General features: G+C 42.0%; 1 protein-coding gene across 5 annotated transcripts in view; it reads right to left on the bottom strand.

The window, feature by feature from the left end:
* Positions 1–7157: 7157 nt before the first annotated feature.
* Positions 7158–27935, bottom strand: part of Ppp1r9a (protein phosphatase 1 regulatory subunit 9A) — a 296952-nt gene continuing 276174 nt past the window's right edge. For 3 of the 5 annotated variants that reach the window (XM_038320888.1, XM_038320891.1, XM_038320889.1), the window contains 6 exons: positions 24072–24159; positions 23901–23978; positions 13773–13971; positions 11793–11912; positions 9784–9966; positions 7158–8511 (listed from right to left, as the gene is read on the bottom strand). In XM_038320888.1, coding sequence (XP_038176816.1) covers positions 8305–8511; positions 9784–9966; positions 11793–11912; positions 13773–13971; positions 23901–23978; positions 24072–24159 — 875 coding nt within the window. In that variant the 3' untranslated portion in view covers positions 7158–8304. The remainder of the gene's footprint in view (positions 8512–9783; positions 9967–11792; positions 11913–13772; positions 13972–23900; positions 23979–24071; positions 24160–27935) is intronic. The other 2 variants (XM_038320892.1, XM_038320893.1) reach the window with 1 other exon arrangement.

Raw genomic sequence — 27935 nt, 5'->3', positions numbered from 1 at the left:
GGTGTGAGAGTGTTTACTGGCGACAGATGTGAAAAGCAAGGATTTCTTTAGTTAGTCTTGGACTACTTGGTAGACCTCAGTTACCAATAGAAACTCTTTCACCAAAATGACTAAATTTTTCAAGTCTACATAATTTGTGCTATGTTTGAAATGTTCCTACAGGCTTGTATGCTGTATCTTTGGTCCTTAGCTGGGTGGTAGTATTTCTAGAGGGATTGGGACTTTTAGGAGGTGGAACTCCACTGATGGAAGCATGTAACTGGGAGAAATGTGCTCACAGATTATATCTGGCTGACTCTCTGTTCCTCTCAGCTTCCTGTCGGCTTTAAGGTGAGCTCTCACCAGGTTCCAGGTCTGAGTTGCTATCTTATTGTAGGCCAAGAAAGAGTGGAGTCAGATGTGGACTGAGCCCTCCAAAATGAGCCAAAATAAGTTTTATCTCCTCTTAGTTATACCAGGCTATCTGTCAAGCATTGGGAAAATCAGCAACACCTTGTTTGTTTGTTACTCAAAACACATTTCCCTGGTAATGCTCAAAATCCCTGAAAGCAGATGAGTGGACTTCTGCCTCACTGTTGTTGAGAAAACAAGAGAGTATGGCCAACTCTGGGCACTCTTAGTTTACCAAAGTGTCATCATGAAGACACCTCTCAACACCTCATGAAGCCAATGGATGGGCCAGCACTGCCAGACTGCTGGTGTCTCCTTTTCTCTGTGACTTCCTCCAGAAATAGAAACTGCAGTTAGCTCCTCTCCTTTTTCATTGGGCTTTTCAGTTTTCCCATAGTTACGTCATATAGGAGACTCCTAAGATTTCTGGAGAAGTTCTCACACTGAAACATAATCTCTGCTCTCTTGACACATTCTACATTCTGCTTATGTTGTCCCAGAGAATGGAGGAATTTACTTCTTCTGTCAGGACTAGATTTAGGAGTAGTCTGTAACCCATTCCATGTGGTGCTGAGTGCCCTCATGTCCATGTTGTACAAATGGTGCCTGGGACAGGGTTTGCTTTCTTGTTTTTTGTTTTGTTTGGCTTTACCTACTCTAACTTGCTGTGGAGAATGATAAAAGAAAAAAAAGGATGACAAACATTTAAAAACAGAAAGATCAACAACCTTGGGTGATTTTCTGACAGGAAAATTTCACTTTTCTTATCTTGGCTGTGAAACACGAGATGGTGACACATCATTATTTGCCTGCTTTAAAGACAGACCCTCAGGGCTGAATTACTTCTTTGAGACATTAAAGCAGCCACTTTATAGACAACAGCCATGGCATTTATTTGTTTTTTTTTTTTTTTGAGGGGGATGTTTGTTTGTGGGTGTTGATGAGAAACTGAAAAATTGTCATTTATGACAACACATTGGAGGTATAAAACACAGTTTATACATCATGGTGTATCTGTAATTTTAGACTTAGGATACTGTGGCAATGGGATACTGAAGTAAAATCTCATCTCACGAAAACCAAAATAATAACAAATAAACTTATTTTCATAAAAGAACCACTTTTATCACAATGGGATTTAAGTGATTTTAGTCAGTTTAGTACAGGACACCAGGTATCCTAGTGTTCAGTTAGTCAGGGACGGCACTTACACAGCCCAGGAGGTCTGACTCTCTGGAACACTGGTTATGACCATCCATGAATGTGGTGCTTAAGAAACCAAACCTCACATGATTTTTTCTTAATGTCTTGATTAGCTAGCCATTACCATACCATCAGTGAAATGACCACACCCTCTTTCTCTTTATTGGTGAATCAAGCTGATTCTTCAGAAAAAGAGAAGGCAAACAAAATGAAGTGGCATGCATCCGAGGCTGTCCAGAGAGGGTCAGACTCTGGTGAGCGATCGTTAGCACACATTACGTAAGGGGAAAAACAGGTTCACTTCACTTATTCTGTGAGGTCAAGACAGAACCCAACAAATAGCCTTCATTTGTTTTATCCAAGCTTTCTTAGACTTGGAGAGCTTAGAATGAAATGGCTTAAAATAACCCGCTGCACGAGGCTGGACTTGCTTGCCTCCTGCTATGTGAGACTGACTGCGCAACGGATGTGCCATCCGCCTTTCTCTGGCTGAAAGCACTGGAACTTGATGGCGAAGCGGTGACAGAGGAGAGAAGAGGTGGAGAAGGGTCCAGCTGGAGGCCCTGCTCTTTAACTTTATGCCCAGCTCCATAATTGTGCTTTAAGTGTAATTCTAGCTGCCAATTTACACTTTGCCAGAGTTAAAACTTATTTTTAGATTCATTTCCATGAAAAATGTGCACTTTGCTCTTGATGGATAGATATGTTTTGATGGTTAATGCAGGCTTGCCCAGCCAGGGCTTGTTTTAGTTGAAGGTGGAAATGGAAGAGGAAAAAAAAGAAGCACATACTCTGGCAGATGACTGTATTTCCTTTTATTGCATTCATTATCTAATAACAATAATACTCATTGGCAAGAAATATATTTACACTAACAAATTAAATTCAATCACAGGTATTTTTCAGATGGTCAGAAAACAATGGGCCACTTACAGTATAGCTTGCTTTGAATGCCTCTGAAAACCAAAGAGTAAGGAACACCGTGTGAAACAGCAGACACTAATCAAGCACCAGAGAACAGAGCAGATGTGGTACTATTGTCTTCCATGCAAACGATCAGACCGCAGAACATACAAATTAAAATTTCAGGTAATACGCTCCCCATACTCACCAGACTCAAGTGTTTTCAAACCACTTCTTTCCCTTTAGCAATATAGAAAGGAAGATCAAAGCAAATAGCTTCTTACGGTGAAACCAATTTTCTGCTCCTTCTGGTTTTCAGCTGCCTAGTCTTGTCAGTGGTATGGAGTAGATGTACAAGTGGCTTCATTAAAACATCATTGAAAAATACAGAAGCAGTCGTTATGACATTAAATAATACTGGGGAGGGTATAGTATACATATTTAAAGATTTTATTAATCACTGTTTGAACCTAACATTGCTGGGAGGTGTTATTTAGCATGACAATCACTTAGGAGGTGTTTTCTAGCTGATATTTTTGTAAAGGTAATTTAAGGTATTTTTTGGCTAATTATTCTTTCATGAATGAATACTTAAATCCTTAACAAGAAATTTATGCGTGCATAAAACAGCTGAAAGAAATGGATGTACACACCTTCCAAAGATATATACTCATAACCCATTGTGTTATTTTTGATGGCAACCAAAATGCATTGCAGGCTGATGGCATAGGAAGTAAATAGTGGTCACATGACAGAAATACTTGTCACCAGAGAGCCAGTAGTTAGTGACATAAGCATCAAGGCTACTGCAGACCTCATTTGAGAGGAGAGAGAGCTGACACACAGGAACACATAGTGCAATTTCTAGCAAGGAAGCTGTGGTCGGCAGTGGGCAATGCCCAAAGCTGCACATCTTCTGATTCCTGACTCCAAAAAAGTGCAATCTGGACATCAAAGCATTAGCCAAACCTTTGAGGAAAATTTATCTTACTAAAATATGATACCAAAGATCTAACAAATCAGTTTTACCAAAATATATAAACATTTAGAAGCGTAAGTGCATTTAGTAGGATAATTACATTTAAAAAAACTTCTTAAAAGCTATGAGCCATTCAATGTTTACACAACACAAAAAGTGGAGATAAGGCTATGATTGCAGCCCAGGGTCCTAACCATCATCACTGTAGTCCACGGATAGTATATTTGTATGCCATGTGCTTATGGTATATATGTGTGTGTAAGATTGGGGAGATAGTCACACACAGTTCTGACACCTACACAAGTGGCATGCACATATCTGAGAATTTGTGGCTTGTTCTCTTATTCCTTATGTCTTGCACAATGCTGGATCCCTAATGGTCTGGGGTTGATGGGGTCAGGGCTAGAAAGCATGGAGTCTCTCTTGCTCCCAACTCTGAGGATACAGAAACAGGTTCAGGTTCTCACAAGTTTGAGTCTTCAGTAACATTCTCCGACAATCCCACACAGACACCCTTGCACAAAAAGGTGAGAGGCCCCTAGGCCTCCCATGATGGAACTGGCGTCACTTAGCCAGGCAGGTAACTGTGTAGGCTTTTCCCTTTTCCTCTAGCTGCTCAGCCTAACTTCTTCAAGTCATGAAAATGTGTTTTCTCTGGTGTTATCCCCGCCCTGCTCCCTCGATGTTGTGGCTCAAGACTAAATTTCATGGGACTGTAAATATTCCAGAAAAATGCAAAGTCAGCCAGCACATTTGGTCTGACATTCAGGGCTGGATCAGTGAAACGGATTTCCTGCAATGCTGTTTTCTATTGAGTCTGTCCCCTTCTCTGTCCTATCACAAAGAGGACAACTTTGGAAGAAAGCATGGATGCTTTACTCTTGGGCTTCATCTGCACAAGCTCACGGTTAGAATTGGTCACAGGTAACCCTGACTCAAGTAAGCAAGAAAACACATGAAAGTCAGTTCTGCCGTTCCCTAACTACTTTTCGTTCAGGTAGTCTTAGTGTGGAAGCCTGTGACAGGCCTGGCCCCCAGAGTGAGACCTTCTTTACCACCAGCTCCATGTTAATTCTGAAACACAAGAGGGAAATGTGCATCCAATGGATAGAAGTTTCTTTTCGAATCATCTGTCCTCCCCTCTTCCAGAATCATCTTAAACACCCTTGCTAAATGTTGATGGCCCTCCTCAAATTTCTCTCACCTTTCAAGTTTATAAATGACGTAGAACAGCTGTATAAGTGCAATTTGTCTACTTCTTATATACTTTTCAGGCACAGGTTAATCCTATTGGACAAAGATCCTAGATGAGATTTTTTTACCTTCAGTACAACCCACAGAGACTCAGGGGCTAAATCTGACCTGTGGGCATTCTTGCAGCTTAGGCCTGAGGTGTTTTATGATTCTCAGGTAAATACCATCTGGCATGGAAAGTGGCAGGAATCCCCACTTCTCCTCGGCCACTTCATTTCCTAAAATAAAGGAACACAAGGTAGGTATGCCAGTTTAGTGCCTGTTGGAAGCTGGGTTTGTCATTAGCTCCTGTCCTACTGGAGTCAAACTGCTGTGGTATTTTAAAAGTCTACACTAGGTGGCAAGTGGGAAGTCCATGTGAAGTCCAGCTCAAGGGCGACAGATCCCTTGAGAAGAGCTCTGCTGTCATGGTGGTGAAGGCGGAGCTCTACAGTGGATGGAGCACCGCTTCCACTCTAACAGAACTCCCCTGACTTTGGGGAGGAAGGAGATGATTACACGCATGCGCACCACTGAAAAGGACTTGGTCTTAGTGCAGCAACCCCTACAGAGTTCTTTATTGGAACCCGGACCCAGAGCATGTGCCTATTCTACCTACACTACAGCAGGGCCTCGCCCTGTATCCCCATGCCCAAACATCACCTGTACCCCAAAACACTTCTGGTGACTGATGGAGTCCTATTGAGTACTTCATTGGAATACAGTTCACAGTCAGCAGACATTCTCTTTTTTCATTTGTTGATCATTAAAAAACCTTCCAAAATCTTTAATGTCCACAAAGCAACAATTCTCTGTTAAATTAATTGAATAAACCCAGAAAACTACAGTATTAAAGAAGGAATTGTGCAAGACAGCAGAAACTCAATTATTATCATGCACCACAGTCAATAACAAAACTAGATGGGAAAATAATTGCTCATGAGATTTGAGGGCCTTCTCTTCGCTGTCACACACACCAACCAGCGTATGCCCATCCTTTGCTGAGCAACAGAAGAATCAAGAGCCTTTTAAAATTTCAGCAGTTTTTAGTAGCAATGTTAAAGGAACTTATTTTGGTCTAAGATTGTGATAATTTAACTTAAAAATCAAAATGGTCGAAATCTAAACTAAATGACGTAATGAGAATAAATTTGATTTCTAACTGTGATATAAATGCTGATCCAAGCACTGAAGTGTTCATAGAGTTGCAGTAAGAATGCTGTATTTAAGAAATGCAATATAACAGATCATAAGGTACAGGCAGAGACAGACTATAGACACTTCAAATATATACATTTTCAATTTCAAATCATCAAAGTGTAAACACGACTGAAAATGACCGTCCTTCTGTTTCTGCTCTTATAAATGAACACAAAGAAGCTTCCAGTGCAATCCAGGTTTGTTTTCCCCCAAAGAAAAGAAATCCAGGTAAAATTTACAATAGCAAGCATTAGTATTGCCTGATTTTTGCTAGTCTTCTGGTCTTAGAAATGTTTGCTGAATTTGTAGTTCAGTAATGTGTCTCTTGGTTTCTCACCATAATGAGTGGCCAAGCATCAGACATCCGAAGACATAAACAGGCACCCAGTACTTGACCCCAAGCAAGAACCATGAAGCAGGTCTGGCGACTGCAGAACACTTAGCTACTTCCCTATCATGTTTAGGACTGGTATGTCGGTTTTGGAAAGACCAAAACCTAACAGAAATGCTGTGGGCCAGAAAAAGAAGCAGGCCCTGGGAGAAAGAACAGGATTAAGTTTCTAGTTCAGATAACTTCAGAATTTAAATGTTTCAAAAATAACAATAAAAAGAAAAAGTCACAATGTTACAGTTCAAAGTGAGGTCACAGAGGCAGCAGAGCCCTAGCCTCAGACACCTGTGATAACTCCACAGCCTGATGCAGACTCTGTGCATCCAGAGGAGACATGCACAGGGCTGTGAGCAGAAGGGCCTGGTGGAGTGAAGGAAATAAAATATGCGCCAAGAATTCGTCTAGCCTGCAGCTGTACTGAAATTTTGTTCACCGTAAAGTAGGTAACGTCAGCTTTGTAGAGTCAATGCAGCAGCGAGAGTTAGATACAGAAGCAAAAAAGCAAAACTAAAGGCAAGCAAACAAATAAACCCCTCACGGTTTGAAATGTCTCAAGACGAGTTTGTTTTCTCCTCTTCCTTCCCAACTCTCCTGAGTTAGCTTTGGTTAGTAAAATACTGGAATCCTTAATACTGGACTTAAAAATAAGATCTTACACTGCTAAAAGTCCACCCCATGCCTTAAACAAGTCTGGAAATCTCTAGATTGTGGAAGAGAATTACTTAGAAAAGTCATTTCAAATGTCTCTGAAATGTAACTGACAGCTGTCCTTTACAGGAAAGAATCTTGTGTGCTCAAAAAAAAAAAAAAAAAAAAAAAAAAAAAAAAAAAAAAAAAAAAAGGAGGAGGAGGAGAAGGAGAAGGAGAAGGAAGAAGCAGCAGAAGCAGAAGCAGAAGCAGAAGCAGAAGCAGAAGCAGAAGCAGAAGCAGAAGAAGAAGAAGAAGAAGAAGAAGAAGAAGAAGAAACTCCTGGTTGACTGTTACCTAAGTCTCAGTCTCCAACCAGTATTTCTAGTTTTAAGTTCTTAAAAGTGCATTTGTTAAAACACTAGCTGGGCCCACCTGGGAAATTCTGGGGAGAAAATACGTGACAAGCCCCTGACTGTGTCAGAAGCAGGCTGAAGACAGCCAGAATGTGTCTCAGGAGAGGAAACCTGAAAACATTCTTTCCTTAAAATCAATTTCCTGCCCAATTTGTCGGGAGGGAGGGGCTGTACTGTTTGTCAGGGCCACTGCACCCTGGGCTCGATGGGCTGGCCAACACACCAGCGGGTCTCAACACCTAGGGCTGCACCAGGATCTTATATTCTCTTTTTTGTTGGGCGATACATGAAGGAAAATGCTGCCGCCACCCCCCGCAAGCCCCTTAGGGCACCCACATCTGGGTTCCTAAGCCTTTTTCATTTCTTCTAGAGTTAACAGATAACTACTATTTTCTCTCTTTCTCTGATTCCAGCAAATGGAACAACTCTTGCTCTTTCCCTCATCTGGTAATTATGAGCTGGGCACCCACATTCCCACAACGGGACTGACTTCTAACACTGAAATCGAAGGGAGCCTCGCTTACACACAGTATCAGGATCTGCAACCCAGGACACAGCAGCTCCCTTGTCTCAAGGCAGCGTCCTCTGCACTCAAACCACCACAGCTACTATCTCAGCTTTAGGGGCTCTCACTGCAAATTCTGGGTAGTCCACTCACAACGCCAGAGTGAATCCTGCTCTCATTGGCTGCGTCCGGCTTGGTTCTCTACGTGGCACGATACACTCAGCACAGCGCAGGATGTTGGTAAGTAGAAGAGAAAAATGATATTTCTGGTTTGTAATTAATTAATAAATTAATAAACCAAAGGTGGCTTGGGATTATTATGTTAGAGTTAGGAGTGAATCCAACACACAGTTCTTTAAACTGCCTACAATGGCATTATCCCCATCAGTTTCTTCTTCATCCTCTGCAGGAGAAGGGGGACAGGAAGGGGCGGGACTTCCTTCAAACTTCCACGGGGTTACTGCTCAGTGTTGCTCTCCGTCGTGGATGTCATCTTTTCTGTTTTGGACTTCCTCTGCATTTGTTCTTGTTCCCGTCTCCTCAGTTTTTCTCTCTGTTTTTCCATTTTCTCGCGAGCCTTCCGAGCCTTCTCTAGAGACATCTTCATTTCCTTCAGTTGTTTTTTAACCAGTGCCCGATCCTGGGATGACGTCATCCCAAGAGCCTACAAAGGAAGCACACGAACAAACTGAATCTGAAAAACTGCTGACCTCTTTGCTTATGATGAGGAAAACATCATACTATGCTTAATCTCATGACCTTAGTTATACATAGAAGGAGGAGGTCAGAGCTGAGGAAAGGCAGACTACACTTGCCAAATTCTGTATGCATGGAGGATTTGAGCTTTGTTCTTTGAAGTTCTTTGCAAAATACACTCCAGAAGTCATTAATAAAATGCTTTCCAAATTGGTGGCTAATGAGAGAATAAATGAAAAGGGCACGATCCCGCTTCAACCTTCCACTAAAGTCATCAATATCTTCAAGGGGAAGCGGAGAGCACCTGCCGTCACAGAAGGCTCCAAGAAGAGCAGGAGGAAGCGAAATGGCCTCTCTATTGCCAATGTAGTTATTTACAACCAGAACCAAAAATGTCTTTGAGACCAGCATGCCCATCTCTCTGACCGTTGCCTTCCCAAAGGCAGACCTATAGAGGAAGCCCAATTAAAATGATGAGGTTGCCGGATGAGTTTAGAATTCAGAATCAGGGAAGATGGCTGTGTACTTTAAATGTTCCATGACCTTCAGCATCAACAGCAGGAAGCATCTGCCTCCCCAACAGGGACAACCTTGTCGATGGGGCCTTCATATTCACAAGCTATTGATTGATCTCTAACCTTTTCAAAGACTGCCAAGAGACACTCATCTATCCATCAGCCTCCTGGGAGCCTGAAGCAGTGGGGAGGGGTGTGTGGAACTGCCTGTACCCTCTTCTTGCTCTTTCTCCATAGGGTTGGGCGCCATCTCAGTCTTTAAGAGAGATGGGCTGGATGATGGAAATGAAGGTGCAATGGAGGTGACAGGGAAGGACGGCTTGCATATACTTAAGGGAGAACGTTGGGGCCATCATTTCAGTTTCCAGGTAGTAGGTAGGAGGGGGGCGTGAGAAGAAATGAAGAAAGAAAGATTTGCACCGGCCATCACTAGAAATTAATATTACGATGGGAAGTGAGTAGTGTTAAAATAGAGGTCCTGTGTTGCCATGGGAAGCAAAGGAAGGGTCCCTAACCCTCTTGGTCAGCAGCCTATCCTGAGTCAGAACCCCGGATGAACTTCCTAAAGCTTCATTTCCTACTGAGAAACAATTCAGTATCTTTTCTGCTCAGTACTGACAAAAATTACCACATGGATATGCAGAACACTCTCAGCTAATGAAAATGTAAGGTGTTACAAGCAATACACATAACTGGTAACCTAACACAGGCAGACAATTCTTTACCTTCAGTTTATTGCCATCCAGCTGCAGGAGCTGCTCCCCAGTGATGTTCTGGGCACTGAATTCAGACACATACTGGTCCAGATTTAGGCTCATTAACCAGTGAGAAACCTGTTGCACACTCCACTCATGAATGGCCCGATTCAGACTCAGACTGTGTTTGGGAGACTGTCCATCGTCAAGGATCTGAGATAGGAATGTATGCAGTGTGGTTAAATAACAAAAACACCATGGCTCATAGTACGCTATCTCAAGCCACAGAGCTATATTTATTTATAAATCATAAAATGATAATAGTTTTACTTTTGTTAAGAAAAACTTGTCTATTACCTAGCAATTCTGGCAGATGGAAAATTAATAAGATTCCATAAATAAAGCACCACTACAAATGAAGAAAGTTAAAAATTGAAAAAGTGCACACTAACACTGATGATTTTATAATACATAACTCTGGAAATATTATCAGAGGTAGAAAATAAATATTTTATATATCTCTATATCCAATACAACACTTTAAATTTATGCTTTTAAAAGACAATAAAGTTACATTAAAAACACATTAAAAATATTGTCTCCTTCACTTTATAGAAAAAGGTCTTAAATTCCTCAAGACTCCTTAGGGAGATTTCACAACCATCATTTCATCTGAGTAGGAAGCAAACCTGTGAGGATGGTAGGGCACTAACATCCACAATTAATTTTAAGACAGGAGAAAGCTAAGGCTCAGAGAACTTCCACGATCCCTCTTAGACAATGCATTAATAAGTGGCGTTGTTTAACAAAAGGCTCATTGCAAATTTCAGGCTCTGTCCACTGTCCACTATCCCCTTTATTTGTGCAGAGGCAGGAGAGTACCTAGAACCACTAAGTTGAGAGAAGATGAAGTCATGATAGGGCTCAGAGGAAAGATAGGAGTTTCCCTGGGGAGTTACTTGAAGAGTAGAGAAGAGAGGAGGGTGTACGCTGAGGGGGAGGCAGAGGATGCAAGGAAGAATGAAGTATGCCAGCTGATGGTTGTGGGAGATAAATGAGGGGCCCTGCAGAGGGACTCGGCCTCTTGATCCAGGAACACCTCTTACTAAGATGTAAAGAAGTGCGATCTTTCCTCCCTCACACAGTGTTCTTGTAGTGTTGTAAGGAGAAAAAAGCAAGTTCAAACCACACAAGGCACCACACACACCCCACAGATAGCTCACCTCATCATCTATCATATCCAGGCTCTGGGTGAGTAGCAACGAAAGAACCAAGAAGAAGAGTGTTACAGAAATGGGACACACAACATCCACAGTGCACTCTTTATTACATCAAAACCAAGCCCGCTAGAAAAACATGATCAGAAAAGTTTAAAAGGAAAAAATGGAGTCTTGTTTGGAGTCTTGATGCATAAAACTCATGTTATAAATAAATAAGACCAATTATTTTATATGTAAGAGGAAAAATATTTTAGTTACATTATTTCCTGCCCCACCCCCGACTTCCGCCAGTTTTTAACTAGGCAATCCCAATATAGCTTTCTGCTGCTCTCTCTATATATATTTCCTGATAATTCTTAGCAAGGCTAATCCTCACTTTAGCATATGGATAAATGGGTCTAACTCTATTTTCTTTCCAAAAGTGTGCCTAATGGTTGCAATGATTCAACTGGGCACATCACATTCAGAGGACTGTCAAGAGCCTGGGGGAAGGGACAACTCTGGATGAGGGAAGTGGAAATGGATAATTAACAGCATCAGAGAGAGGTAAATTGTTATCTAGTCTTGTTCTCAGTGCCCAGACTCCCTACCATGTGTTTCCATATATGACAGGAGGTCTAGGAAGCTTCAAAGGGTTCAGAAACTAAACTTTAATGTTGAAGAAGAGTGGGGTGGAATCATGAAGAACTTACGCTAAACATAAAACCTCAGTGCTGATCATTTCTATGCTAAATCTACCATCAAATATCTTCCCATGGTGGGAAATGGAGGAAATGCATGACATGAAAACTCAGCTCTGCCATGGTGCCTCTCCAGTACCTCATCTGAGGACAGCGCCAGGGACTGGGAGAGCCCTGGTGTCTTGGGTTCTGCTCCTAAGCCACTCAGGTCTGCCGAGCTGGTACTACTTGGACTGAAGTCATCATTAAAGGTGAAATTCTGTAAAAACAAATAAAACAATGTTATGGGAACACACAGAGTGAACTAGAGGCAGGTATGCTTCCAAGCCCTCAACTGCTTCACTTCCATCAATTTTCTTTAGAAGAGACTTGACTTTGGTTTGGCGATGATGGCCTTCAATTGGGCACAAGCAGAGGATGCTGCACCTTTTGAGACTAACTGGAAACTCCGGGCACTTTCTCCATCTGATGCAAGGATAGGTGTTGTAGAGAAATGATTTTTCAGTTTCTCTCCAAGGGTACAGAATTCATTATCCTCTGTAACTGCTCAGAGGAGTGATATTAATAAGCCCATCTGCTTTGACCCTAATTGTGATAAGGAACAGAGTAAGTAGAAAAACAAGATGCTGTGCAGAGGCTGAGTTATCAGGAACAGATGGCAACTCATATCAGGAAGGTAGCTGGAATGCCCCTGGGAAAGACGGCATGGGGCTGGCTGTGATAAATCCTGTGAGAAGTGACAGGTCCCCTCCGGGATGCACCCTTCAGACACAACACTAGTTACATGTTGGAATATAAGCCAAGGGGACTGCATGGAACAGACCCCAAGTCTGCATCAGCTCCTGGAGTACAGGAAATTACTCCCCAGAAGTCCTGTAACATGCTCAGCAGATGCTAAAAAACAACTGGATGATGGCCACCGAGCCTCAGTGGTGAAAACACTGTGCACTGAAACTCTCTTTAGTGTGCGATAATGTTAGATTCACTCAAGTGAAACTTAAGTCTCAGAACAACACGAAAAAGTCCAAAGGGTTGATTATGAACAAAACTTTGCTACTTGTAGAATGACTGAATCCCCAGGAACTCAAGTGACCACCCAGCACCATCTCCCTCCACACTACCCTTCCCTAGGAACTGGACTGTTATTTCCACCAGGCTCTTTACTGAGAAGGAACACCATGCCAGAAACTCAAGAGTTTAGTACCAGACCAACTCCAAGATTTGATAAATCTTCCAAAAAGAGTGGAGGCTGGTAGAACATACCAGCTGTAAGGTATTACACACAAAACATCACCCTTGGTATTATCATGGGAGATGCAATCCTCTAGCCCCTCATTCAGAACCTTTTGAGCTGCTGACCTCAAGAAAGGAAATAAGTTCAAACAAGATTAATCACATATTTCTGTTTGGGAAAGAAGGGTGAACACAGAAAAAAGAAGCCCGAATAACTCCAAGGTTAGCCACCGTATGTGTTTCAGTAAAATATTAGTTAAGGTTTGCAGTGTCATGCTGGAAACAACCATTAAGCATTTTAAGTGCGTCACACCTATGCATATTATTTCTAATTCTGCTAATGATAAAGAACTTTGGCGACAGAATTAGAACAGGAACTATGCACATTCCACAAAATGTAGATTCAATACAAAAAGTAAGATGCTATGTGCCAGTGGTTTCTGTTTGTTTGTTCTGTTTGTTTCTCTTAAATGTATCGAACACAGTCAGTTCCAATTTATCTATTTTCCAGTAAATCTTGACAAGCACAGTGAAAGAGTTTCATAATGTAAGTTAAAGAAGAACACTTAGTAAACATCCAAGACACTGTTTCATCATTTGAATGCCCCTTTCCCAGCATGGCTTAACTGTCAAACTGAGATTTAACAGTGGTGAAATGACAGGCAATGGAAGAGAGACACACGCTAGAATGGACCAGTACTGAAAAGGGTGCTGGTTAGGTAAGGCATTTCTCCACACAAAGGAAACACCATGCAAGCCTATGGCAGTGTTAGCACATTGGCTCCTGAGACCCAGAGTGTACACACAGGTTGAGAAGGCCTTCCAAAAGTTGAGAGGAGATAGGAATGGGGGCTTTCTTGTCAGCTCTTTTAGTCCGGTTGTCTACCTTGGACCCTGTTTTATCTGAAATTAGGGTCTCAGGAGAAGGCAGAAGGGGACTCGGAACTGAAGGCAGGTTCCTGAAGGAATAGGATCCTTTCCGACTTTCAGTAAACCATGAGAAAGGCATGCAAGGAGAGCGAGGAGAGGCCTGAGCCGCGGGGGGAGGCTTGGCTTTCCAGTTCTCCAACTTGCTTCTGAAGACCCTGCGGTGTGAAAAGAATGACCATGTTAGACAGAGAAATGGCAAAAGACACACTGAACCCAATTCCAAAGAGACTCTCTACACAGGTAAAAACTGAGAAACTGTTCTATTTAGGATAGTAAAAATGGAACAATTTGGGCAATAGCATTAACCTGAATACTTTCCTTTTTGCATTTTAATGGAAGCTATGATAACACATTGTTTTGAACTGCAATTTCCATAGCGATATTGTACTAAATGTGCCTTTGCAAGTATACACGAATGAATTGAAATCAGAGTGGCAGGCTTTCAGAGACTGCTTCTAAGACAGCCATCAAGCGAGTGACACTAGCCCACAAGCATCACTCTTCCTGCCTACCTCTGGATTCATCTCCCTGTGTCTATGACTGAAAGATTCAGTGATTTGGAAATTTTGGAGCATGTGTTATGTTAAGCAGAACATGAAGGTTTTTCATCAAAAGCTCAGTGTCTTTCACAGGAGGACTATAGGGCCTGAAGTCATCATGGATCACTTGGAAACTGCAGGCATAACACCTCCTGAGGGTGTGGCCTCAGGCCTTTTCTGTCCCTCTGTCCTGATCTGTACAAAGCAAGTATTTTGATGTATCTCACATGTGACTTCTATGAATTAAGTAGGTTAATATTTGTTAAAGACCCATGAAAGTCACTAAAGGTCTAGAAACAGTTAAAGACTCAAAGGCAGTTGAAAAACAGTTTTTCTTTTTTAAACTTAGTGTAGGTACTGTCATATTTGTATTCATCTCCTTGTGCAGAAACTGAAGAAGGAAATGCTTGTGTGCATTTGGAAGAGGTGATGCTCAGTATCATTGAACAAATGATATTGTATGGAAGCTAATTTCTGGGTAGTTGTTGATACTATGACGACAGGAATCCCTTTGATTGAAAATGCCTTGATACCATAGACTTAAGATACTTTCTAATCCTAGTTGATGCTGATTCCCAATCCCTTTGGACCTCATTTTAAGTACATTTTGAAATAGAATTCAAGTTGATATAGACAGAATCAAGTCTTAAACCTTAGGGCTTATTTCCAAATTGTATACAAGAACCAAAAGTAGCAATCCTCATGCAAGCATCCTGGAGACTGTAGGTGATAAACAGATGCAAAAGGTGGCAAAAATAGCTATGAGAACAGAAACCTTGTGAAGCTTTGGTAAAACTTACACAGCAGGATGGGCAAATACAATGGATGGTCATATACAAGAATCCAGAAGATATGGTCATGTTATAGTGTTTGTGTGTGGGGGGTGTCTTAAGAATAACAGAAATCAAGGTGACACAGGCTGACCTTGAACCCCATCTTAAAGCTTAAAGTAAATGGCAAATTTGTATTCTTAATCTAGTTACTCATTATCACAAGACAGGAGAGTCCAGCAGCTGAGCCAGAGCACACTTGCAGTGGCCCTGTGCTCTTGATGGGCACTTTTTATTCTTTGTCCATGGACCAACTAAAGCAGGTACAGCTGCGAGAGTCACAACTCAGAATAGGAGAGAAGTTGGTGTGGAGTCAGTGTGTTAACACAGGTCTGAGCTGACTCTTTAGATAGTACCACTTATGATTATCTTGAATGCAAGTGCAACACAAGTCATTGCAGATAGGAAACACCAGTGGTCATGTGTGTAAAATTGCTTCCTGGCTCTACACAATTCAGTTTCCTCTTACGGGTTCTGACACTTTGAGTCCTCGAAGCTATTATACCCCTGGTCTATAGGAGGTGAAGGATTCTGGAAACATAAGTCTGGATGGCAATAATGCAAATGGACAGATGTCTGCCTCCCTTCTGGGAGAGAGGGAGAAAGCTTATCTCCATAAGGCAAACAATCTCAGTTAAAATGTAAATAAATATTTCTAGGAGGGTGATAAGATTAGACTCAAGCTTTATCTCAGCAATAAACTCTTTCCATCCACTTCAAATGTGGCCCCGTGCTATCTGAGAGGGTAGCTCTATGGGACTCTCACTTAACTTTTAGGGCTTGTCTTCAACTAAGCCCCTACATTTTAGTAAAAATGCCCATAATAGTGTGTGCAGAAACAAAAACATCTTCTCTGCTCTGTAGTTCCACACATTAGAGACTGGACACAGGAAGGAAAAGATGATTCTGAAGGTCATACTCCTTTCTGTCTAGTACCCCTAGATAGCCGCTGTCTGGGAGTTTGCGAGGAAGCTGTGTATCAAAGGGTAGCATGACAACCTCATCCTACTCCCACAGTAATCGTCTTTGTAGCTGGGGTTCTAGATCAGCACCACTACCTTAAGAGGACGAAAGGGAGGGATTCAGAATGCTGCCACTCACTGGCTTCATTTGAAAGGGACTTTAGGGAATCTCAACTTAGAGCAAGCAACAGCTGAAAACAATCGGAAAATCCCAGGAAAATATTAAATACTAATAACGAGCATGAATATTTGCATATAGTATTGAGGATGGGCTCCGGGCCATGCTGTTCTTAGAGTGGTGAATAAGGTCATGGATCCCCAGACTCAGACAGAGGCTCTCTTTCTGCAGCCTTACACACAAAAATAATGGAAAGTTGGGGAAAGAGTTGGCAGGAAGCAATGACAGCCCACTTCCAGGGTAACAAGGATTGTCTCACAGGTGAAAACTGGAAGATTCTGGACTTTTTTTTGTTTTGCCTTTTCAGCTCTTCATGAGTCTGGCTGTGCCCTGTTGTGTCTATCTTCTGGTTCCATTACTTATTACCTATAGCTTTAATATCCATGACTGTGTAACTAACCCCCGTATGTAACCTTTCTTTATTCTCAAAGAAAAGAACTCACTTCCATTTGCTTGGAACTAGAGTAATAGAATATTCATTAAGATACCCAATACTCTATTCCTTTAAAATTATAGATGCGACTGCCTACCAGGCTTGTTTACTAAAGCAAACACCAATTTTTTCCTGGAAAAACTGAACTCTTGAGCCTATGAAGGGGCAGAAAGGGTTGGAAGCTTGAGTTCTGCTTTGACTGCCTCTTATTGTCTGTCTTACTTTGTGGAGAAAATGTTCAGAACAATACAACATCCTACCTTCTTCCCTCTTCTCCTCCCTCCCTTTTTCTTCCCTCTTTCTTTCCCTTTATTCCTCTCTCTTCTAAGTCAAGAGTAGTAGAGTGGATAGTTAATGGACCCGAATATGACTTCCAGAGGGTCAAAGGAGCTATATTTTATACTTCCTTCACCTAGGGTAGTTTATACACCAAAAGCTTATCATTAAGAAAAAAATCAAAGAATCATAAGCCCTTGTCATTGTACTTCCTTACATGTTTTATTGTTAGGTACTAGAAGAAATAATTGTCATCAAATTTAATTTTCATAAGCTAAAGATGTCATCGGATTAACCTTTCCCGTAGTCAAATGGTTTGTGGCTAATAACTTTCTAGTTAACTCACTTACATATACTCTGGAACTCATTTATCCTGGGGTTGGTACCCTAAAAATCAGCTTTTTAAGCTAAATACCAACAGTGATATTTGTTGTTTTAAATATCACTTAATAAATAAATATATTTATTCTGCAAATACGGTATATGAACTATTCAGCATCTATTAAGATTTCATCAAAATATTTGCAGTTCATAAATTGTCAGGCAGAGAGACCATAAAGAGCCACAAAATTGTGTAAATTGCAATAGCTACAAGAGGAATGTGCATAGACGCCCACTCATCTAAGTCAGATGAAGTCATTTTGAGAAGATCTAAAATCCACTGAAGAGACCAAGGCTGTGAGGCCAGACCCATCCACAGGGAACTTAGAGATCCTGCTGGGGAGCATTAGAAACATGTACCCATCTGGCACCCGGGCTCAGTCACCGTGGACATCTGGCTGGCATTTCTGATCAGCAGCCAAGAGTCCCTCTTAAAGCCACAGTAGACAGCTCGGCCCTAACTCCCAGGAGATGATCAAACCGTTCTCTCTCCTCTGCAGGCTTTCAGCTGAATTGCTGAAAAGGATAATGTAGATCCACGCTCTCGAAACAGATGTTAATTTCAGGACAATAAATCCGCCTCTTAGGTATTCAAGAAAAGTGTGCTATTCTAAATCTGAGCAAAGTGTGGCTTCTGGCTCTAATAAAATTCCATTTTCATTAATTTTGGTGATTGGGTTTAAACCCAGAACCTTAGGCAGGCTAATCACACATTCTGCATCTGGGATACATGTTTGGACATTTAAATTCACTTTAATGACCTACACCTCTTTTTTCTCCTTTTTTCCTTGCTCCCTCCCTCCCTTCCTGTGATGTATGTACATGTTCATTTATGTGTGCATGTGTGTGTGCAGAGGCGAAAGGTTGACAATATCAGAAGTCTTTCTGTGCCTCTCCCACCTTCTCTTTTTGAAGCAGGGGCTCTTGCTGAATGTGGAGCTCACCACTGTATAGGCTGGTGAGCTAGGGAGTTCCAGAGGGTCACATGGTCCATCCCTTCAGTGTTGGGGTCTTAGACCTGCACTGCCACGACCAGCTCTCACACGGGTGCCAGGAACCTAAACTCAGGTTCTCGTGAATGTTTGGCAAGTATTTTAATGATTGAGCCATCTCTCCAGCCCACCCAATCTCATTTTGGATTTGTGTTTTTATATTTATATACATTATTGTCATCCAAACTGACAAAAGCAAAGATGCTTAGAGTCCCCTTCCAGTTACAAATTTAATTCAGGATGTTGAAATGAAAGGTTCTCTTTTTTCTGAAACAGAGTATCAAGATCCCCCAGCTGGCCTTGAACTTGCTATGTAGCATAGGGAATGATCTGGAATTTATGATCCTCTTGCCTCCATCTCCCAAGTTCTGGACCCACTTTAGGGAAAGGGGTGAAACTCAGGATCCCATGCATACCAGGCAAGACCTCTATAACTAAGGTATATGCCCAGCTCAAGACCTTTTTTTTTCCTTAACATCATTCAAAAATGTTTCCTTGCTAGGTGTGCACTTTTTTATTCTGTGAGTTTCAGATTATGAAGCTGGCATGTCCCAGAGGCGGCATAAAGCTCACTGCTCTTCACAGGACAAGGCAGGCAGAAAGAGAGGGTGAAATCATTCTCTGCAGCCATTTCCTCCCAAGCCCAACTGCACAAGCAGCAGCAATATGTCAGCTTCCTCTGGGTTAAACGGCATGATCGGTGGTCAGTAAGAACCTGTTAGATAGCAAATGAAAGAAAGGCAGATTTCAATCACAATAATGGGAAATCTCCAAGCTGCTTCTAATTCATCTTCAAGCACTAGCTTTCCACTGCTAGATTAAAAACAAGACAGCAAGGGCCAAGTGTGTAAGTGATGAAGATGCACAGCTTCTTGGAACCACGGTGATGTTAAAGATGAACCAATACGGAATCTTTAAGCTGACCACAGAGCTAACGGAGATGCTGATGACAGAAAATCCTTCTCTAGACTGCAACTAAGGAAGCTAAACCATAAGCTGATTTCACTGCTCTCCCTCTCCATCCCACTCTGAGATCTGGCCACGCCAAGCAGCTCCTGTTTGATGACACAGCCGAGCCACTTGCTGTGATGGTTACGCATTTCTTCCCGGTGGCTCTGAAAGTATGGGGTGCAGTTTCTGTGAGGAGGTACACACCACCCTTTGAGAAGGGTGCACCCTGACAAGGAACAAAGGTTATGGGGTTCTGTCTCTCTGCCCGTGTTTTCCATGGCACACATTCGTCTTCACTCTTTCCATCTCTTCTCTCAGCCACCGCCAAGATCTCTAGCTCGCTCCTCTTTCCCCCCTCTATCTACAATAAGATGGTCACTGAGATAACCACTATGCTTGCTCTTAAATTATTTTATCAACTAGACCGAACCCTGCAAAAAGGGCTCTGCTCCCCACAGTGGTGCTCTCACGGGGCCCAGCCTAGCACAAATGAGGTGTTTTCCTTTATAAGCTCAAGTGTCCACCTCGATCCCCTGTGCTAATGGGTGTCTCTCCGCTCAGCACAGACTGTCATCAAGGAGGCTCTTGCCTTGCCCAGCAGCAGGGCAAAGTGGTCCTCCAGGATCCTGGTATGCCAGAGTTTATCTAACGGCTTTGAGAGAAATATTGTCCATGAAAGACTGCCTGTAATACAATCTATTGAGGCTCTTGCTTTCCAAGATATCGACAAAAAAAGTCATCCTTGGATGGACAAGTCTGTCAGTGTAATAATATACGTAAGGAATGTTTTGTTTCCTTCCAAACAAACTTTCTCTAAATATTAGAAATGATGCCACAGCAGTGTATACTTGTTAGAGAACTAACATGCACTGAAATATTAACCCTCACAGGCTCCCCAAAAGTCTGTAGATGGCTACATGAGGAATGTGCATGACTCCATTTTTTCAGATTAGAAAACTGAGGCACTGACAGGTACAATAACTTGACTAAAATAAATGGCATAACTGAGTTTTGAACTTAGGTTCTGAACCTTCCTTATGCCCTTGGTTTTTATTGAGAGGTGAACACGGTGGTTACTGTGAAGCTGTTGCTAAAGATGCTGCAGTTTATGTACCAACTATACTTTTTTTTGCATTATCTTACTTTTTTCCATGCTGTTTACTTCTAAAATAAATTACGTTACAAAACACACACTTGTGAATGTAAACAGAAAATTTGGGGACTAAGAGTAGAATATATATAAATAAATGAAAGGACATAATAATTACAGGTCAATATCATAATGATTTGGGATCTAAGGTATATTCATTTTTCATAGAACAATACAGAACAGCACTATAGAATAGACTCATAGTGTGGGTCACATGTATAAATTAAACTTTTCTAGCAGCCACATGAAAAGTCTATCTACAACTCCAATTGTATTTTAGAATACAATTAATATTAGGAACACTATGATGTGTATCACTCCTTTTCCACACTAAGTTTCGGAGGAGGCTGCACTTTCCACCACAGACCAGCTCAGTAACCACAGCTGATGGTGGCAGCCATAGTAGATGTAGCACAGAGAAGGATGTAAAGTTAGACGCCATGCACTTGCATTTGGTGGGGAGCCAATGTGACATACTGATAGGACCACTACCCTGGGCTGCATCTCAGGCTTCTCGTCACTGGCCATCCTTTTAAGGTAAATGCAAATTTATTTATAAATAGGAGCGCCATCTGCACTCTCAGTCACTTCCCCAACATACCGTCATCCACCTTTGTCAGGCACACGCACACGCACACGCACACGCACACGCACACGCACACACACACACACACACACACCCATTGACTCTACACTGGGACTTCTCAACAGTGTTCCAAGTAGGTGCTTCACTGACCACTAACCAGTGTTCACTGCTCTACGGTTCCAGACGGGCTATGGTGATCCTACAGCTCAGGTGTGTAGCTCTCAGGGTTAACAAGCTCTGCTAACCTGGTGCTGCTGCTGCCTGCTCTCTCAGAATGTCTACCGTACACCCTAAATCATACTTCTTCCCTGGGATTATTTATTGTGCTCATCATGCTCATCTGTTCTCTCCATGTCTCCTGCTGCTCATGTATCTGACTTATTATGTCCCCACAAGGAACACAGTAGAGGAAACTCTGTGGGCAAGAAAAAGTGACAACCAAGACGAAAGTTACTGAAAGTCTTACTCTTTCAAGTCTAACAGCACAGGTTAATGAGAATCGACAAAGAGCCTAAGAGATGAGATTATTAGCTCTCTCTGAGGCTCTTCTGCTGCCTTTCCTGAGAAAGCTGCATGGGGTAGAGTCCATGCCCCTCTCTTCGCCGCGATTGCCCTGGATGCTCTCTGCAGCCGCTGATGTTTTGAACCCCACCTGCGGAGCCCTATGGGACCAACTGCATGAAACTCCTACAGGGAGGTAATGCTGTTCTTCTGGGGATGTGCTGTTTAAGGCGCTGGGTCCATTACCAACCCATTCAGGAACAGAAGCTGAACTGATTAGTGTTACCAATTACTTTGGTAGCTCAAAACTTGTGTTTGTGAAATGGAAAAGTTCTCTGTTATCTTGTTTTTCTATCTCAATTATATATGCTCATTTTTATCCTACCAAAATTCTACTAATAACTACTAATAATTATAAAATTATAATTCTAGTTGAAAACTATTTTGTGTTGTTGGCATATGTAGAATTATTTGTGTCCAGTGAAGCAGTGGGAATCGAGAATTTATGTTTTACAAAGACAGAGCAGGAGTGATAGCTGACGGGTAGCCCAGGTGTGGGAGAAAAATGGCCTCAGCAGTGGTAGCCCCAGTACTGGTGGCACCACTTCCAACCACTGTGATTGTTCCTTTAGTGCAGCCAGCATCCACTAACACCAGCAAGGCAAGCTTGATTTCCACTAGAAACACAGTCACTCCCCCTTCTGTGGGATTCTGTGCTGAAGCTTCTCTTAGGTGAAGCCTTGAAGTAAAGAGGACAAGACCGCTCTACGCTGAAAGATCACAGGAGGGGAATGTCATCTTCCAGGTGGAATTTCCCTCCATTGCGGCTCTGCTCACCTTCTACTCCCTAGCTTCATTATTTTCTTCCTGAATCGTCAATAGTGTTTGGTTTTAACGTACAAAACAGGGATTTTTATACTCCTTTAAAAATACACAGACAAATTGCTCGAGTTGCTTGTAGCCTCACAGGTACTTAATTTTCTTGAGAGTCCCTCAAAATATGGAGGGCAGAAGTAAAAACCATACTAGCAAAAACTAATTAAATTTAAAATTCTCTTTCCTCACTCCCAAGACAATGAAGCAACAGTGTACAAGCTAAGAAGTAGGCAAGTGATCCCCCAAGTGATTTATATTCTCTTGGGGTTCATGTTTCTTTCCTAATCCATGACACCAAGAGAAGCACTGAGCTGACACCAGTGTGGAGAAAGCCAGTCACTACCAGACGTGCTGGTGGCCAGTGCTGGAGTGCTGTGTTGAAAAGACACCCAGAGCAGAGGTCCGAGCCCCATCTCGGCTCTCACTGACTTCTGCATGACCTCAGGAAAACGGAGCAAATCTGATGAAGGTAGAATTCTTCATCAAGAAAAAATGGTACTACTGTCTGTCTGCCAGTCCTAGTAAAAGGGTAAAATGATGTCAGGAAATGTAAAGCCACAACAACAGCAATTTGTCATCATTAATATTATTTTTAAATACTGCCTATGTACCAAGTATAAAGAAAACATTTACAATGTTTCATACACACTGTTATTTAATGTTCACACTACTCCTATAAGAACTATTATCACACTTATTTCATATGAGAAAACAGAGGCAGAGATGGCTGAACAACCTATCCAGGATTTAAAAGCAGTAACTAGAAAACTAAAATTCAATCCAAGACACATGGGCTTCAGAGCTTTATAATTTGCTGCCCCCTACATAAATCTATCTTAAATTATATAACCTCAAAATAGAACGGGGAAAACTTGCCAATATGATGTTCAAAACTAGTTCTCTATAAAACAAAAATGTTTACTGAAAGGCAAGTGTAGTCAACAGTTCTCGCAATCCATTAAACTGCAGAGTCCAGAAAGAGATTAGTGGTCATTCTTACATGTATGATGTATGTAGAATGTCAGCATGGTGTCATATGCAAAATTAACCTATTACATGAAAATGTGGGAAGAGGAAAGGCATTAATAGTGTGACTAGCCAGGCCAACAGAACAAAACAAAAACCAATAACCAATCAAACCCAGTATAACAATAAAGAAATCTGAAATATGTCTAAAATAACACACAGATGCATTTAAATAATTATTTAATGAAATTTTTCATATGACTGTAATTTGGCAGTTAGTGATCAATGGATTTATCCAAAGCTATAACTAAAGATAACCATAAAATAATGGCTCAATTTTTTTTTTTGATTACAACTTTGGGTTCATCACGTGTGTTTAGAAACACTGACCACTGATCTTGGTTAACAAAGGGACAAAATTAGCTAAAGAAAAAAATGTACATTCTTAATCGCCCACCCGTACCTGCTACCTGCAGAAAACCTACTGGCTTCTTTTTCTTTCCATTTCTTCCCCTTGTTGGGATTCCATCGCAAAGGTGCCCTACAATAACGGGATACAGTCATGAAGAGAAAGGTAGCATCCCTTTTCAATCTTTCCTCATGGAGAACTACTTTCCCAGAAGGAGGAGCTTACCCCAGATCCACAAACTTCTGCTTAATTTTTCCTCCTTGTGCCATGAATGAACTGGATGTTCTTAGTGATTTAGGACAGTTGGCACCGTCTAGGATATAGACACATAGGAAAAAGATATGTTAGCATTATAATTTAAGACATGAATCAAAAGTCAGTGTATCTCTGAAGCTAAGGGTTTTGCCTGAATTATTCAACATATAAGAACATGGTGTCTGTCCTGTCTAGAGGACACAGAAACTCAGCCATGATGGCCGAGAGTCAGCGGAGCAGCAAAGTCCTACTGGGGAGACAGGGAGAAGGGAAGCAAGTGGAATAAACACTTTCATTTCCCAGCAGGTGTGCTGGTGTTTGCCTGCCTCTGGCTCCACCTCCAGGCACCCACGGCCTATTTTTTCTTCCACAGCTTTCTTAGTTTGGGGTTTTTCTGCATTCTGAAGAAGCCCCTCTGAATCACAAATCCCAGTAGAAAATATCACCTCTTAAAATTTGGGATCTGTAGATAGCAACTAAGAATAAAACTTTCCCTTTTGAGCTGGGCGGTGGTGGCACACGCCTTTAATCCCAGCACTCCGGAGGCAGAGGCAGGCAGATCTCTGTGAGTTCGAGACCAGCCTGGTCTACAAGAGCTAGCTCCAAGACAGGCTCTAAAGCTGGAGAAACCCTGTCTCGAAAAACCAAAAAACAAAAATAACTTTCCCTTTTGGTGGGTGGAAAGATGGCTCAGCAGGTAAGAGCACTGACTGACCTGGGTTCAAGTATCCAGACCCAGGGGACTCAACACCCATGGCAAAACACCAATGTGCATCTGCGCATCTTTTTTTTTTTCTTAAATTACCTCCTGAGATCTCCCATACTAGTGGCCCAGGGCCAGTTCTGGGACAAGGTAAGGCAGAACATGGGAAAACCTTTTTAAGCAGAAGTCAAATAGATCTTTGAAAGGTTCTTTTTAAGAACTAGTTGGATCACAACTGTTTGGACTACCACGAGACAGAAGATGCCCAAATCTTCCAAGGACTTGGAGCTGACCGAGTTGCTACCCCATGAATGATGCTGGCAGTATTCTGCAGCGTAGCAACCACGAGGAACAGGACACTAGAAAGGATGCCCATCAGAAGGAAGGCTTTGAGAGTGGGATTCGGTGTGAATGCAGCGCCAGGTTCTACCAGTGGCATGCACTCCACCTTTGATGTGAGTGCAGTGCCAGGCTCTACCAGTGGCATGCACTCCACCTTTGATGTGAGTGCAGCGCCAGGCTCTACCAGTGGCATGTATTCCTCCTTTGATGTGAGTGCAGTGCCAGGCTCTACCAGTGGCATGTATTCCTCCTTTGATGTGAGTGCAGCGCCAGGCTCTACCAGTGGCATGTATTCCTCCTTTGATGTGAGTGCAGCGCCAGGCTCTACCAGTGGCATGTATTCCTCCTTTGATGATAAGGCAGATGAAACTGCAGCAAAACGTGATGGGTGCCACATTTCAGCATCTACAATCCCCAGGGATGATTGACAGATAGTGTTCTAAATCTAATGTGCTTGTTTGTGCGAAACTTCCTTGTTAATTGCTAGTGTCTGCTTCTAGCTTTTTTTTAAGGTCTAGAGATTCTTGCACGGAATGTATAGAAAATGAGCATCCCAGGACAGTGTTCAATTAACCTTAGAGGTTAATTTTGTTTATGATTTTCGTTTACCTCAGGACAAATTTCTAAACAGATACCAGTATACATGCCAGTTTTCCAGTGAGGCTCCAAAGCTCTTACAATAGCACAGTACATGGACAGACACTCCAAGCATTCCTAGCTATGAGCTTTTTGTATTGTTAGTTAATGGTTCTCAGAAGATTACAATAATTCTTTAAAATGTACATGATGAAATACAAGAGTCAGATATATGCCTGTGTCAAAACTTCACTTTTTGCTTCAAATGTTTATTATGAATATTTGCATCATTATTCTTTCACTAACAGAATTAAATAGCCATAGATGTGACTCAAATCCATTTTTAAAAAATGGGTACCTTGTAAGGTGATTTTGCTAATGGACACTTAAAAATAATCAGGTTTCAATTTTCGAAATAGGAGCCAAAGAAACAAATGAGATGAATTCTTCCATATCAATCCTAAAGAACTCTTAAGGGCCAGGACAGTACAGAGTTAAAAGGAGCCCCCTTAATTATTTTCTGAATTAGCGGCAGCTAGAAGATGCTTTAATGAGCGGAGAGATGAACGAGACAATGTCATCGAGACTCTCTGCAACCTGCTAGTGCTGTAGTCATTTGGACATCTTAGCACTAAAAGCCTGGTTCTGCCTATCACAGAGCTTGCTGCTAGGCAACCTCATATCATTATCTCACACATTTGCCAAAGCACGTTTCAAGCAACACTGAAATGAAGAGGCAAGATTAAAGAATAGTGCCCCTTGCCATTTAAATCATTTAAATTAATTTTTAATGTATGTTAGAACTTTAGGTCTGTATAAAACCTAACATGGGGTTGGTATGTGCTGAAGAAGGACACATACTGTGTTTTTGCATATTTATTTATTTGGTATTATGTAAGATGTCCATTAGGTTTTAGAAACTGCTCCTATATGACTTTTGTGACCCTTCAGAAGCTCGGGCACCCACACCAAGCACTTCGACTTTAAGCTTCAGCAACTAGGCTCTTGCTTCCCAAACAAACACATGCTCTCCTGGTCTCTAAATCCCAAAGTCCCCCCTGGATGTCATCAGTCTGCTCAATTAGACACTTGACTGTCCCTTCTTTTATGATGGGATTTTTCAGATCCACTTCCTGACCTGGTTTCTTTCCTGGATTCTGGACTTTTTCTATTTAAAAATAAATTAATCATATTTTTCATACAGTGTTTCTGATTTCTTATTTTCCATTACTGATAAAGCATGTGTTCTGAAGTCCCAAGCCTGTGATGAGCTTTGGTTCACTTTCTGCTCGGTATGATCTAACCACATAAGTTTCATGGCTCTTGTGTGAGTCTGCCCTGCACTGCCACGCTCCTTCTTCATAAGCATTCTCCCAAGAGTCTCCTCACTCAGTTCCCGCATGCTCACTGTCCTTTTCTATTTATTCTCTTTTGAGAATAGTCTGTGGCTCCCTAGCACAAGGGTGAGGTATCTAAGATACTTAAATTATAGAGCCATAGAAAATAACACCTATTCGCTTTTACACTCAGTCTGGCTATCCTGGAGAAGCAACACATTCAGTCACTGAGCTAGCCCACTGCTCCGGACTCCTGGGCGTGTCTGCTCACAGGGGCTCTCTATCATCTTCCCTGCTGTCTTCTGTAAAGCCCAAGTGATGCCTGCAGTTGCACTTTCTGTGGTGATCAAGCAGAGCATCTTCTCCACTCTTGGCAGTAACGGCATTTATGCACACACGCAGAGGCCTACTGCAGTGTATGTGGGAAGTCTCTGCCAAGCTGGAAAGTTCCTGAAAGTGCTCTATGTCAGGCAGTGTGCCAACCGTCAAAACAGAAACTCAACTCGGAATACTGACTTATAGAAGTTGAGTAGAAAACTGATAGTGAGTGCTGAATTTGCTCATTAACCTTGACTGGACAAAGCCTCACTGCTATGTAAGCCAGAGATAAAACCTCAGTATAAAGCTGCTTCTACAGGGGAGGAAGGAAGCATTTTGATGCCTTCATGGCCACAGAATCCTGTTCTACAACTCTGGAGAGATACTGCCCTGGCTTCTGCTAACCTAACTGCCATTCAGCTACAGGTACACCACTGAGGTGGTGGTTATGGGATCCTTCTGTCTCCATTCATACTGATGAGGGAAAACGATGGCATGCAAACGGAGACACCAGCACATTTAGAGAACTTATAATTCTAGTGGGGTGGCCAGAGGCCA

This window comes from Arvicola amphibius, chromosome 2 (genome assembly GCF_903992535.2).
Source record: "Arvicola amphibius chromosome 2, mArvAmp1.2, whole genome shotgun sequence".
NCBI lineage: Eukaryota > Metazoa > Chordata > Mammalia > Rodentia > Cricetidae > Arvicola > Arvicola amphibius.
This window is presented reverse-complemented; position numbering and strand designations above follow the sequence as displayed.